The sequence below is a fragment of the Engraulis encrasicolus genome, chromosome 24 (assembly GCF_034702125.1).
Source record: "Engraulis encrasicolus isolate BLACKSEA-1 chromosome 24, IST_EnEncr_1.0, whole genome shotgun sequence".
NCBI classification, from domain to species: Eukaryota; Metazoa; Chordata; class Actinopteri; order Clupeiformes; family Engraulidae; genus Engraulis; species Engraulis encrasicolus.
Window position 1 is genome coordinate 21,677,577 of NC_085880.1, and position 15,000 is coordinate 21,692,576.

General features: G+C 46.2%; 1 protein-coding gene across 1 annotated transcript in view; it reads right to left on the minus strand.

Annotated features, from left to right (window-relative positions):
• col13a1 (collagen, type XIII, alpha 1) overlaps positions 1-15,000 on the minus strand; it is a 195,335-nt gene that overhangs the window by 49,815 nt on the left and 130,520 nt on the right. Inside the window, exons 12-18 of the mRNA XM_063192101.1 lie at positions 14,997-15,000; positions 12,135-12,176; positions 6,467-6,559; positions 4,673-4,714; positions 4,082-4,099; positions 2,734-2,760; positions 165-209 (exon numbers count right to left, since the gene is read on the minus strand). The exon at positions 14,997-15,000 is cut by the window's right edge and continues 23 nt beyond it. Coding sequence (XP_063048171.1) covers positions 165-209; positions 2,734-2,760; positions 4,082-4,099; positions 4,673-4,714; positions 6,467-6,559; positions 12,135-12,176; positions 14,997-15,000 — 271 coding nt within the window. The remainder of the gene's footprint in view (positions 1-164; positions 210-2,733; positions 2,761-4,081; positions 4,100-4,672; positions 4,715-6,466; positions 6,560-12,134; positions 12,177-14,996) is intronic.

The window sequence follows — 15,000 nt, forward strand, 5'->3', positions numbered from 1 at the left end:
ACGGCACATTTTTCTGGGTTAACTCTGTTACATGGATATTCAATTCAGTTGAATCATCTGTAAATCTCTCGAGATTCTTTTTTTTTGCAGAATAACATAGCGATCACCAGAGTAGAGTTGCTGAGGTCAAATACTAAAGCAGGTAAGTAGCAAAAGGCATCTACCTTGGGGCCTTCAGGTCCTACGAGCCCAACGTCTCCCCGGTCACCCTGCCAACAAGGAGAACAGACAGACAGACAGACAAAAAAAGGGGAAATGATAATATGAGACACATGAGCGGAGAAAACCAGAGAAGGACAACACACTTTTTTTCTTTATGGTTCACATGTATATTCTGTTTCCCACGGCTTACGTGGCAATTAGCTGACGTCATGACTGGTCTTTTTAAAAACCACCCTGCCTACATCCTCTGTAAAGACGCTGAAGAAGGCTTAGGCCGAAACGTCTGTCTGTCTGCCATGCTAACCCAGTATTAAAACTGCAAGAAATTGATCCGGGAGTGCGGCTTTTTTACTATACACAACACAGACAGACAGACAGACATGCTGTACAACTGAGCCGGATAATAAATTAGACGAGAGATCAAAATAAAATGAACGACCAGCAGGCAAATGACCAATGCCCATTAAGGCGCACATGATTTAGAGGGGAGCGGAGAACACATCATAAAGAAGACGTATGGCTGGCTGCAAAAAAATCAAATTGAGAGTGCAGAAATTGAGCACAGATGGACGGACGGGACGGGGCCTGTGATCATGGGAGTGGCCGAGGCTCGGACTCGACTCGGGAGAGAGGAGATAACCAGAGATAAGAAGCAGGTGACAGGCTCAGTGATGAGTAATGAGACCACAACCCATACAGCCAGCCAGGGCCGGATAAAGAAGGCCTGGGACCCCTATGCTACAGGCTGCTGTGAGCCCCCCCCTCCGGAAGACAATTTTGCAACAAATTTACATATTCAGTTAATGGCACTCAGCAAGACATATGAGTTTTTCCAATATTGCATCTTGTCTTTTGCAATTTTTCACTTTTCTTCAATCAGTGGGCCCCTGGCAGGTGAGGGCCCCAGTCATATCTAGACGTGTGCGTTAATCCGACCCTGCATACAGCATTTCTCCATCCAAGCAGGCAAATCAGCCAACTTTCTGTCCTGTTCTGCCCTGTGTGAGAGGGAGCCAAACACGCTCCCTCCCCGGCGCCCGCACTCTCCCCGCATGATTACCCAGAGCGTCAAGGGAGAGGGCGTGAGGGGAGAAGGAGGAGGAGGAGGAGAGAGAAAGAGAGAGAGAGAGAGAGAGAGAGAGAGAGAGAGAGAGAGAGAGAGAGAGAGAGAGAGAGAGAGAGAGAGAGAGAGAGAGAGAGAGGGATGGAGAGGAGAAGGAGCACGACAAGGGGAAGAGAGGGAGAGGGAGCAAGATGAGGAGAGCAGGAGAGTGAGTGAGGAGAGGAGTGAGGGAGATTCAGGGAGCTAGAGAGAGCGAGAGGAACGAGAGACTAAGAAAAGGGGAAAGGGATGAAAGGAGGAGAAAGGGTACAAAATGAGGAGTAGCAAAAATGATGAGAGAAAGCAGGAAGAGGGCAGGAGAAGGACAAGAAGAGGAGGAGCGGAGGATATGGAGCGAGGAATAGAGGGAGCGAAGAGGAGAGGAGGAGGAGAGGAGAGATCACAGAGAAGAGGATGAGGAGAGGAGAGGAGAAGAGAGGAGGAGGAGGAGAGGAGGAAATGCAGTGAGAAATAGAGGGAGCAAAAAGGAGAGGAGAGGAGAGGAGAGCAGAGCAGAGCAGAGCAGAGGAGAGGAGAGGAGAGGAGAGGAGAGGAGAGGAGAGGAGAGGAGAGGAGAGGAGAGAAGGAGCGAGAAATAGTGGAAGAAAAGATGAGAGGAGGAGAGCGAGGAGAGGAGAGGAGAGGAGAGGAGAGGAGAGGAGAGGAGAGGAGAGGAGAGGCATGGAGAGGAGAGGAGACAGGGGAAGAGAGGAGATGAGGAGAGGTGAGGGGAGGAGAAAAGGAGGAAAGGAGAACAGAAGAGAGGAGAAGAGAGGAGAGGAGAGGAGAGGAGAGGAGAGGAGAGAAGAGGAGAGGAGAGGAGATGAGGAAAGAGGAGAGAAGAGGAGAGGAGAGGGGGAGGGCTTGAGACGTGAGCAGCATGTTTTTCAATCAGAGCCAGGCATGATTGAGAGAGGCCCATGCCTCAGGAGGATCCCATATAGGGAAACTCGTCAAACAGATGCAATCATTGCATTCTTCATATTCCTACAGCCTTCACTCTTCACGTCCTCTCTCTTCTCGCTGACTCATTCTCTTTCTATCTCTCTATCTATCTCACTTTCACTTCATTCTCTTCTCTCCATTCTCTACAGCTGTCTTCCACTGTTGTTTCTATATCTTTCTTTACATGGATTACTCGTCTGTAATGTCTTGTTTTTTTTTCTTTTTCATCTTGCCATGTTTACCCCTTTGATTGGTCGGTGTGACTGTAAAACATTGCAGCCAGTTAAACGCAAAAAAAGTAAGTTGCCCTGCTGCCTTAAGTTTGTAAGTCAACTCAACTTAACTTGAGACTTAACTAAATTCAAGGCTTTCTCAAGTTGCATTAACTTACAAACTTAAGGCAGCCGGGCAACTTACATCTTACATTGAACGGACTGCAATGTTGCTGTACGCATTGTGCTGTTCAGCAGTGAAAACAGGCAGAAACAGATGACATGCAACTTGACATGAGGAGGAGCACCCACCTTTTGCCCTGGTACACCCGGCTCCCCCTACAAAAACACAAGAAGAAATCATAGCAAACATAAATTACACACACGTCTGACGTTTTGTGCAGCACATACAGTACAATAACGTCGTCCACCTGAGAACATACTCTCATTTTTTGTACGTCCACCAAGTCCCTGCTCTGCTTTTCTGCTTTAAAAACGATGGAAAAGAAACCTTTCAATAAAATTGACGTCGTTTTATTGGATGCGGGGGTGTTCCTTCCTGTTCCCTGCGCAGATAGTCTTATCGCTCCACGGCCGGCTGACTGGGAGGTATGTCTTTACAGTGGGAGGTTAGAGAGAGCACAGCTTCAGCAGGGTCCGGGCGGGAAATGATCACGTCCAGGCCATCGTATCCAGAGTTGTATAAAAGTAGAAATTCTCTTACAGATGTAATTACAAAATAAAAGATACTCTACTCTACTCTACTCCACAACACAAGTGACATGACATTACATGGCTTCATCTTTTACTTAATTACTTATGTGAAAGTATGTCTACTTCTACCGTATACAACTCTGATTGCACCAGTTGTACCATTGCAAAATGCTTGATTCTGTTTGTGAGTGTGTGTATCTTTTTTTCTGTTTTCTTCCCCAAAATCTTTGTAGGAATGCTTTTATTTTGCGAGTGAGGGTCTGTGCGTGTGTTTGAGGTGGAGGTTAATAAGCGCGGTTCTGTGAAAATGTGTGTAAAACTGCTTAGTCCGTGTGATCCTACCTCTGCGTGCCATGGTTGAAATTCCTCAGTCTAAATAATGCATGACAATTAATGCGCTAGGCAAAACAAAGCTCTCTGTCCAACAGCAACACCGCTGCACGATAACTCCAATTTGGCTGATGATTTCTCAGCAGGCACAGGAAAGGACACACCCCAGCTCCGCCAAGCATAGGGGCCTCAGATATGTGAGGGCCTCACTGGCCCTCAGCCTCTCTCTCTCTCTCTCTCTCTCTCTCTCTCTCTCTCTCTCTCTCTCTCTCTCTCTCTCTCTCTCTCTCTCTCTCTCTCTCTCTCTCTCTCTCACACACACACACACACACGCACACACACACACTCTATCTCTGCCTCTCTCTCTCTCTCTCTCTCTCTCTCTCTGTCTGGTGGAACTGTACTGCACCAGCTCTTTCTATATCCTGTAATGAAAACCTTCACAACATTCCCAGCAACCTAACAACATTCTGGTTTGATATGAGAATCTCAGAAGCTGAGTTGATCCCAGCAACTTCTTTGTTGAGATGTTTTGTCTTGTTTACTGCATGTGTGTCAACAGCGGGGCATCAGGTCCGCCCCATCCCAAAGAGGAAGTGACAGTGTAGGAACTCGCCTTCATTCCTGGCAGCATCTGGACATGAGAAAACACAAAAGGATGCAATCAGGATCTCCGTCACATTTATTGAATCAGAATAAAGCCTTAACAGAAACATCACAACTTAAAGGCATAACAAGCAATGGTCTTCCAACAGGATGGAAGTGCACTGAAATTAATTCAAAACACAGACAGATGGCCCATTTCTTCAAAGTACTTAGTGAGTTACTGAGCTGCAACCCAGGGCAGGATGGGGATACAAAAATTCCAGTTAAATTCCAATTTCAGTTTAAAAATTTCTTTAAACCTGATACAACTTAATAAACGACTTGGACATAATATTTTAAGTAGAAAAAAAATGACTAAAACACACTGTAATTCAGCATAACTTTGTGGATGTAAGTATAATTGAATTGTGTTCAAGATGGCCCATTGCCTAAAAGTACTTAGTTACTAACTTAGTTATAACCCAGGTCAGCAAAGGGAATTCAAAAATGTCTTTCACCCTGGTGCAACTTAATAAACTTTGTGTACACATTATTTTGAGTAGGAAAAAATGACTTGAAACTGTAATTCAATATAACTTTGTGTCAACTTCCGAGCACTCACCTTGGAGTCCTTTCCTGGTTTGCCTGGCTCACCTGGCTTGCCCTGTGTCAGATTACATAAACATTTTGTCAGCTGACATAAACATTACTGCCCTACCAGGCCAACAGGCAGTAACTACTCCAAACTGAGTAAAATGACTTTAAAACCATTCTGTTGTCCAGCCTAGTTTGACGTAGATTATTGACATGTGGCTGTTTTGTTACTCTATACACCCTATTAACACATTCTTTGCAGATGAATCATTTTATTAATATTTATATTTGATGTCATTAAAATCACAATAACTCATATTCATCAATGCAGTTACTCTCTTTTTGCTTTTTGTAGGGTAGATTAGGTCTTTACTCTGTTGCCTCCTCCCAAAAATGGTTAACCCATTGTGTCATGGAGCGACATACCTGTATACGCTGCATTCAATTTCTGATTTGAGATTTGAACTGTTCTATTAAAAATGTGGGTACTGTATGTTAGAGCTGAATCAACAGTACACTAGTGCAAAATGAAGGTTCTAGCTTTTAAATGCAACTTATTTCACATTTTTATGTACTTTGGTGGCTGAGATATATAGGTTTTAATAGGGAGAGGGCACCTTTTCCCAAAAAGGGCTTAGGCTAAAATGGGTTCAGTCACGCACCACATGACCAAACCTCTGACCCCTGGTCAGTAAATGTTGCAGTGCTAATTCAACACTTACAGAGTTGATTTCACATCTTCTGGAGTGCGTTAGGTCCCAGAGTACTCTCTAAGTGAATGTGTATACATGCAGTTCAGTATCCCGAATGTGATCGGAATATTAAGTATCCCGAATTTGCATTTGAGCATATAAACACTTCAGTATCCCGAATAAGCCCTTATATTATTCGGGATACTGAGAAATTGGGATATGCTAGGTGGAGTATTCCGAAAGAAGCCGGAATACTGACGCATGTACACACCTTATCCCAAATACAGGGGCTTCTCATAGAACGCTGTTGCTGGTATCCAGGCTACACGCATTTGAAGAGAATTCTACAACAGCCAAGAATGTAGACTGGGAAATAAAGTTCTGTGCTCATATAAACACCTTATCCCGAATATCATAAACGGGATATGCCTCATATTAGGGATACTGAACTGCATATAAACGCACTCAGTGTTGCATTCACATTGCATGTTTTATTGTGTGGTCTCATCTACCACTCAGGCCTGGACCCCATTACAGTCGCATTCAAACAATTGGTCCATGCTCATCAGGATACGTAAACATGAACACATAAATGTTAGTGGCTCTCTGATGACCTCTATCCCATGTGAATGTGTTTGTGAATGCGTTTTTAATTCAACAAGCCACTCAGAGCTTTGGATTGCCTAAATATTTGTGGAGCTGGTCAAAATACTATTACTGACCAATGGGTGTGTATATAATCACAGGGTTGTGTATTTCTTTCATTGAGGATTCTGTCAGTGCATGTATGTGTGCTTTGTTTGCCCATTCACATGAGTACATTCCTGCTTTGTTTGTCTGTGTGTGTATGTGTGTGTGTGTGTGTGTGTGTGTGTGTGTGTGTGTGCGTGCGTGCGTGCGTGCGTGTGCATGCGTATGTGTGCATGTGTGTGTGTGCGCGCGCGCGTATGTGTGTGCCTGCGCGCGCGCGTGTGTGTGCATGCGTATGTGTGCCTGTGTGTGCGCGTGTGTGTATGTGTGTGTGAGCGTGTGTGTGTGAGCCTGTGTGCATGTGTGTGTGTGAGCCTGTGTGCATGTGTGTGTGCCTGTGTGCGTGTGCGTGTGCGTGTGTGTGTGTGTGCGTGCACTACCGGCGGGCCACTGGGTCCGTTGAGGCCTGGTGTCCCTGGGAGGCCTGGGGGCCCTGGTGGTCCTGGGGGGCCCTGAGCTCCGGGCTCGCCCTGCTGAGAGGCAAACAGTCAGCACCTGAGCTAACACTCGCTCTAGCACGGGGACATCCCTATGCTCCCTGGGGCCTATGTTCCCTGGGGCCTATGTTCCCTGGGTCCTAACACTAAAGAACGGAGACATCCCAATACTCCCTGGCTCCTATGTACTGTATATTCCACTAATCCCTCGTGTCCTGTGAGTGTCATTGCTAACCAGTTAGAAACTTAGTTGGTTGGCAATGGGACAATGCATTGCAAACTAAGTTGCTACGATAGTTAGTAACGATGCTGTCGAGAAACAGACCCCAGGATGGGTCTAGGAGGTTTAACATTGTCTGGTGCTCCCCATACAATTCTAGGCTGCACCCAGAGGCGATTCTAGGCTCAGATGGGGCCCCAAGCGAAAATCCAAAATAATGAACATTTGAACCAAAATCGCCACTGCTGAGGTAAAGTGTGGACTGCTACCCACTATCTAGGGCAGTGTTTCTCAACAGGGGTGAGTGACCTTAACAAAATTTTGATTTTTTTTTACATTTCTTATAAGGGACTAATATTGAGGCAAATTCCAAGAAATTACAATTTTCTGTCATTGCTTTCATGGTTCAGGTCTCACAGGGTTAATGTGTTACTTTTCTAAGCTTTTGTGGTATCGGATGCGATGCCATGTTGGTTTGGGGTGCCTTGAAATTTTTCATGAATTGAAAGGGTGCCTCGCCTAAAAAAGGTTGAGAAACACTGATCTAGGGGCTTGGGGGCCCCAAGCGGCTGCCTGCCTTGCCTGGTGGCAAGATGCTCCTCTGGCTGCACCCCGAATAGGACATAGGACCCAGTGAACATAAGTACACTCCACACTAGCATAGGCCATCCCTATGTTTCATGGTTCCAGAGGTGTCAATTCCAGGTTCAGAGAGTAAAAATCCTGCCACAAACTTGGTCCAATCAGCACAGTAAATTCTGCAGTGCTCATTTAACACTTAGAGAGTTGATTTGGCATCATTTGGACTCAAATGAACTCTCTAAGTGTTGAAGTAACACTGCAACATTTACTGTGCAGCACTGAATCAGCTGATCATCAGAGGTACTCAAGACAAGACCAGGTACTCAGTGAACTCTCCTGTATTGGAAGCAAACTATGGCAGGGATTTTTACTTTATGAACTGGGTTTTACACACCTCTGGCCGGGTCCTCTGTTCCCCAGGTCCTATACGGCCCTAAGGGTTATTAGAAATAGGTTTTGGTCTAAGCAGAGTTAAGCTTTCTTTTATGCTCACATGAATGTTATTTTCTGGGAGAACATAGGACTCAGGGAACATAGATACTCTCCCCACTAGCATACATTCTTCATCAAACCCCCTCCTGAAAATCCACATCTCAACCCCCACCCCCACACCCCTCCCATTACACGCATATCATAGCACGACACAGCATAACACAGCACGGCAGAGCATGTAGACGCAGAACACACGTGTTGGTCACGCACGCATAAACACATACACATACAGCCACTGTGGCAAGCCAGAAAAACAGCCAGGCAACGGTCAGCCAAGGTTAGAGCAGGGGGTTATGGGTCGGCATCAGGTTGCTTCCTGTCAGTGTTGACAGAGTACCAATATCTATCCTCCAGTGGCTTCCTTTGTTCTCCAGCCTTGTGTCCAAAGGAAACAAAGAAGGAATCGAAGGAGGATGGAGGGACCAAACACCATGTGCAGGCAGCCTTACAAAGAGGTCACGGTGGGAATGCATACCTACAGTACATATCTTTAGTAATGGCCAGGACGGATGGATCTGTGTTTTCAGAGGTGGTTTTGTCTTCCTCCATATTAAAGGATACCTTCATTGCTTTTTAGTGACACAAACACTCAAGAAGACTAAACAAACTCCGGTTGCAGGGAACAAAAACAGGACCAGGAGACAGATGAGGGGAAGGCATACTGGGCAGACAGGCAAGGGGGGCGAGGAGGAGGAAACTCGGCCAAACAATTCTGGTGATCCTCCTCAAACGCCTCCGAATGAGAAAATGAGTACGCTGCTTTGAACGGATTTTCCCGGAATTAATTGCGTGTCTGTTTTACACATTGAGCTGAAAGTAAGAAAAGGCAGCCTACAGGTAGGATCCCTGGGACATATCCAGTCCCTTTCCTTTCCCCCAACTGAACTGAACAGTTTCAGTAAGCGTCCTTCACAGTGTTGTTTGTCCTAAGAGCAAAACTACAGGTAAGAAGTATCGGAAATGTTCATCTACCGCCTAACCTCCTGTGCCCCCTCCGTTCCTCAACTGAGCTGAGTTGTTTCAGTAAACTTAACAACCCTGGTCTGTCGTTCAGGTGAGAGTAACACGCTGCAGAGAGCTCTTACTACTACTCTAACACAATATGGACAATGATAGACTGAGCTCCTGTGACATCGCAAATTAGCTCCGTGTCTGTGATGCGTGGGCCATAGCAGAGCAAAGGAAGCTGTGAATAATCCAGGCCACATCAATCAGCACATGAGCCATATTTTATCCTTTTTCAGAGAGCTAGACAGCTCCTGTCTGGATATGATTTTGGGATCCGGAAGCTCATCCATTAAACGGACACATTCCTTGATACAGAGCCAGTGACAGAGCGAGCAAGAGAGAGAGAGAGTGAAAGTGCACAGGTGGTAGAGAATATACAAAGAAATAGGAGGAGGAGAAGGAGGAAGAGGATGATTGAGGTATAGAAAAAAGGAAAGAAATTAAAAGAGAAAATAAGGGAAAGAAAGGAAAATAAAGCTAAAAGTGTGCTGCGGTCTCCCACATCCTGTTCTAAACACACACTTTCTCATTGGCTCATCAATCTTGAAGTGGATACTGTGCCACTGTCTTACCCAAGCCTGGCACCACAAACCGCTAACACACCTGAAGAAACAAAGCAGCCGCTAGCGGATGTCAACATGAACAAACAAATGCCAGGTTCTTTCTGTCTTTCGCTCTTGCTTGCTATAGATTTCTGGCTTTTCTTCTGAAAGTTGGCCATGAAGTTCAGATTTATGTACAGGCTATGGCGCACAATACAGAGAGAGCTTTGCTTTCTGCCAAATGACTCAGCCTGCTCTGTCTCTGTCATCAACTGCTTAGCACACAGTGTGTGTGTGCTACTGATACTAGCATGCTAACTTCAGTCGGTTGACCCAGATAGCTGAGGTCACTAGATCACTGATGGAGATAACTTATTTAGGACTGTCAGCAACAAAATGGAGCCCAACTGAGCAAGAAAGGCCAGAATTACTCTTGGTCTTTCTCTTTTGTTGGATCAAAGATAAGCCTAGCCGCTAATGTGTGTACTGTAATTCTATTTTGCGTTGCTATTTGCTACAAATAGACTGCAGATGACTCTGGCAAATTGCACTGTTCAGGATGAGCTCATTTCCTGTTATTGTGGAAGGCGAGCGTAATGGATGTCATCCGAACGTTTCTGTCCTGCTGGCACTAGTGTTTGCTCCAACTTTCCATTTCAACGCCGGCCATGTATACACAACCTCGCAAACACCCTCGGCCCCGACAAAGGAAACAGGGGGGGATACAGGCCTCGCGCTTACACAAATGGATCTCAGCTGTTCGACGACCAGCTGATGTCAGGTCCAGAAATGGCAGCGGGGCCTTCGGGCCAGTGGTGGCCCTGATACGGGCCGAATCCGCTCAGAGGTCAGTCTGCCGGAGATCTTGATCCCTGCAGCTTTGCTGTTCAGCCGCTCTCTGCGTTCTGCCCACGTGCTCTTCCACTTGTCTATATCTCAACTCCAGTAGAGCTACAGTACCCTCGCATTTCTAAAGACAGGTCCCCTAAAAACAGGTCCCTAATACAACTTTAGTAGATTAGCAAGTTGTCAAAAATATACTATAAACGAGTACCATAAAAACCTCAAACCTTATAATGATCAAGAATGACATCACACCAACATAATGTCTGACACTTCCAGCAGCTTACCTATTACGGCGTTAAATGTGTTTGGTTTTTGAAAGGTTAACATGATGCAAGTGTGTCTACAGTCTGCAAAAGTTTATGAATGTTACGTCAGTGTGACCTTTTAGCTGGAATCGGTACCACTTTTTTCTTTTTCTTTTTTTCTGAATCAGTGCCAAAGCGTAAAAACAGCAACGACGTGAAAACAGCAACATGTTAATAACATTTCAGCAGTTCAGCAGGCAGTCTCTAGCACCACTGCAAACATGATGATGGCACAATCCTGACAGTCTGGCATGATATGCCAGTAACATAGGACAGATTATGGAAAAGCCTGGCATAACCAGGCAAGGAGTTATGGCAGGCCAGGTTAGATTACGGATGGCAGCACTTGTGAAGGAGTAGGTGGATTGGGTGCAAAGTCGGCATTGCCATTAGCATTGGCCTATGCACAAACGGCGATTAAGAGACATATACCTTGATGCGCTTTAGGATTAGAGGACTTATGGCGGGCATGTTGCGCACTGTGATGGGCAACATCTGCTGAGGTGGCAGAGAGCAGGGTGTGGAAAGAAGGAGGTGGGCGGAGCATAGGAGGTCAAGGGTGAAGGGTCGTCAGAAGGTCACAGGAAGGAAGGATGGGAGTAAGGGGGTCAAAGGAAGGAAAGGAAAAGAAGAGAGGACAGAACAGGAGAGAAAGAGACAAACATACACGTGAAAAAGTTGAACAAGCAAAAAAGATGCACTGGTCGGGCTGGGGAGAAAAGAAGAGAGAAAGGCAAGAAAGAGAAAAGAGAGGGGAAAATAAAGGCAGAAGGAGAGAAACAGACAAATAGAAGAAGAACATTCCGATCTTTGAAGAGGTCTGGAAGTTGCGCATCAGTATGGAGAGTTGATATACTGAAGGACACAGCTGGTGTGGTCTTTTGCTCACACACACACACACACACACACACACACACACACACACACACACACACACACACACACACACACACACACACACACACACACACACACACACACACACACACACACACACACACACACACACACACACACACTTTCCAAAGACTCACTGCCACCAAGGTTTCAAGGTGACTCAGTTTTATACACATGTTGACATGCATCCACGTGCCTTCCATGTGAGCATGTGATTATTGCATGTGTGTCTGTGTGTGTGCTTTTATGTGAGAACACACCAGCTGTGCACATGACGTGTGTGTGTGTGTGTGTGTGTGTGTGTGTGTGTGTGTGTGTGTGTGTGTGTGTGTGTGTGTGTGTGTGTGTGTGCGCGCGCGCACGCGTACGTGCATGCGTTTGTGTGTGTGTGTGTGTGTGTGTGTGTGTGTGTGTGTGTGTGTGTGTGTGTGTGTGTGTGTGTGTGTGTGTGTGTGTGTGCGTTGTGTGTACTGATTATCAACACATAACAGTCTCTCCAGTCTGATGCTCTTCATTACCCCTTGTGGCTGGTATCGAGTGATGCACGAGGTGTTGCAGTGAGCAGCGTGCGAGAGCGAGGTGTGTAGGAGAGTGTTGGGGGGGTCGGAGAAGAGGGGGGCGGGGGGTGTTGTTTGTGCCTGAGTGTGGGTGCAGCCGTGCCACAGAGAGAAGTCATGGGGCTCGTAGTTAGCGCCCCCAGAGCAGACACACACACTTACGCTAGCCTGGCCTCCCGCACAATTCTGGACGATCCGACGCTTCTGCGCACCAGCGTGGCACACACACCCCCACAACCACACACACAGACAGACAGACACAAACGCACACATACACACGTGGACACACATGTATACGTAAACCCACACACAGACACACCCACAGAGAAACAAACATACATAAGTATACACACAAACACATGAACAAATGAGGATAGATATGCATATGATGAAGGACAAACATGGGACACACAGACAGATGGAAACATATAAATACAAACAGACATACATACAAACACATGCATGAATGTGGATGAGCAACGAACACAGACGTTCAAACTATGACTACTCTGGTGTTATGTACTAATCATGGCCTTCCCATGTCAACAGACACATACTGCTGTCCACTATGACAGGAAAAATAATGTGAACCACCCGCTGGAATGTTCACTTCATAGAGGCCGTGCTACTACGGCGCCAAGAGTTCCTATTGTTCTGTTTTGTTGCTATGACGATAATTTGCAATCTAGAAGTCCCCGATCCCTTCCACAACACTCGCTCCAGCCTGGGTGGTCAAATGGACTACATTAAGAGGCCGTTCACACTGCAATGGCTATTTTCACCTCCAAAACACGAGAAGCAGCGCTGCTAATGTTCCGAAATTCAAGCGTGGCATGTGTGATTCATTTACAATTGCCGAGATCGAGACCGTTCTCTGTTTTTACGCTTGACATTTGAAACTCAGCTGTCTGCAAGTCACTGTAGCTATGCGGCAACCCATTGTAAAACCATGCTTCAACACTTGAACTGATTTAACCCCATTCTTACTGTCACCAAAATTGTAATGAAGAAGTCTTACTCTGTTACTTAAGGCTCTCGGTAATGTCATAGCAATGTGGTTATGATGTCGTTGAGTCTTTTCAGCAATGAATGAACGGGCCTGCCGACGGGCCCATCTGTGCAAAGAGCGTCTCCTCTTTGTCAAGGCTCACAGTGTATGGAGCAGGACACAGGCAGAAACATCAGTGTGCAAGCCTCACTGCATCATTGGAAAAATTATGGTCGACAGGTCTACGTCACATGCAAGCGATGTTTCTGATGGGCAAACAGGCTGATTGACCGACATAGTGCCGTGTGGAGTTAAGCGCACGTGATGACCAAACTAAACTAACAAATAAATATACAGTAATTTTGAGGTAGAAAAAATAGGGTAGCAGTGTGAACAGCCCCTAATAATGGGGCATTAGGAATATGGCTGCTTTAGTAGCGCGGAGATGAGTGAGAGGAAGATAAGCCTGTGGTCTGTGGTATAAGCTCCCTCTCTTTGCGGCATGACTTGGACACACACTGCAATGCTTGTTGGTTGGTTTGTTTGTTTATTTGTTTTCTGTTTTGCGACGGTTGTTGAGGAGTAAGGAGTGAGGGGGGGTAGGATGGTACCCGCACAAACCTTCAATGGTACGCCCTGACTGGAGCGCAAAGCGGCCAGATTTTTCAGAGGCAGGCCCTGGGTGCGCGCACGTAACACAATCACATATACACACACACGCACACAGACACACGCACACAGACACACGTACACACACACACACACACACACACACACACACACACACACACACACACACACACACACACACACACACACACACACACACACACACACACACACACACACACACACACACAAACACGCACGCAAACACAGATGCACACATTCACACATATAATGGATCATTTCGTATACCTACAATTGGTATCCTAATATTTGCCATTTTAGGACAGACAACACACACAGTACACAAACAAGGACACACAGACAGTACAAGTACACAGGCCTCGTCTCCTATGAAACTCTACACCTATGAAACTCTTTGTGAAGAGTACTGTATGGCGGCTGATGGTTTCTTCTAATCTACGGTGTGTTTCCATTCAGAGTGCTCTCTCTCTCTCTAAAAGGAATTCACAGCTATTTCGGTTGCCCACTGTGAGTCTAACAGACTAAAATTACACTTCCACTGAACAGGGCAATTTTCCGAGAGCCCTCGGGGCGCATATGAAAGGGCTTTTACACCGCACCCCTGCTCCTTCTGAGTCTTATCAAACCTGCTGCGGTGGACTTGACTGCCTGTAATAGCTCTGCATTACCTCAAGTAGGCACACACACAAACACACACTCTTACACACACACTGTGATACACAGACACTGGCATACTATACGTGCGCGCACGCGCACACACGCGCACACACACACACGCGCACGCAAGCACGCACACACGTATGCACATATGCACATAGACCCGCACTTGTATACAGTCGGGCTTGCACACACACGCACGCACGCACACGCACACGCACACGCACACGCACACGCACACGCACACGCACACACACACACACACACACACACACACACACATGTTAGATCTGCATCCCGAAGCCCTCTCGGCAGCCAAACTAGCTACATGTGCTAGCTATCAGGCTGGTCGATTGGCAGCCCTCTAAGACCTCTACGCCTGCTTACTGTACGCCAGCTATCACACAGGCACACACAAAAACATTATGCTGCCAACGTCTTCTGGGCCAGGAGACAAGACAAATTTCCAAGATAAACAACATCACTCCCGAAACACGGATGTAAATGCTTACATATTTAGAGCCGGCCTAAATGTTAGTTTAGCCTTAAGGCATACGCTTTTCCTGTCGCCTCTGAAATGGGAGGAAAAATACCTCTAGGAGTGAGACATCGGTGTAAACATTCTTCAATGTGAACTCAGGGCAGGCTAAAAAACATTTTTCAATATTCCACAATAATATTGCTGTATTTTTGTGGTGAAGAGAAAAAAATGTGAAATGTTCTCTTACCCGG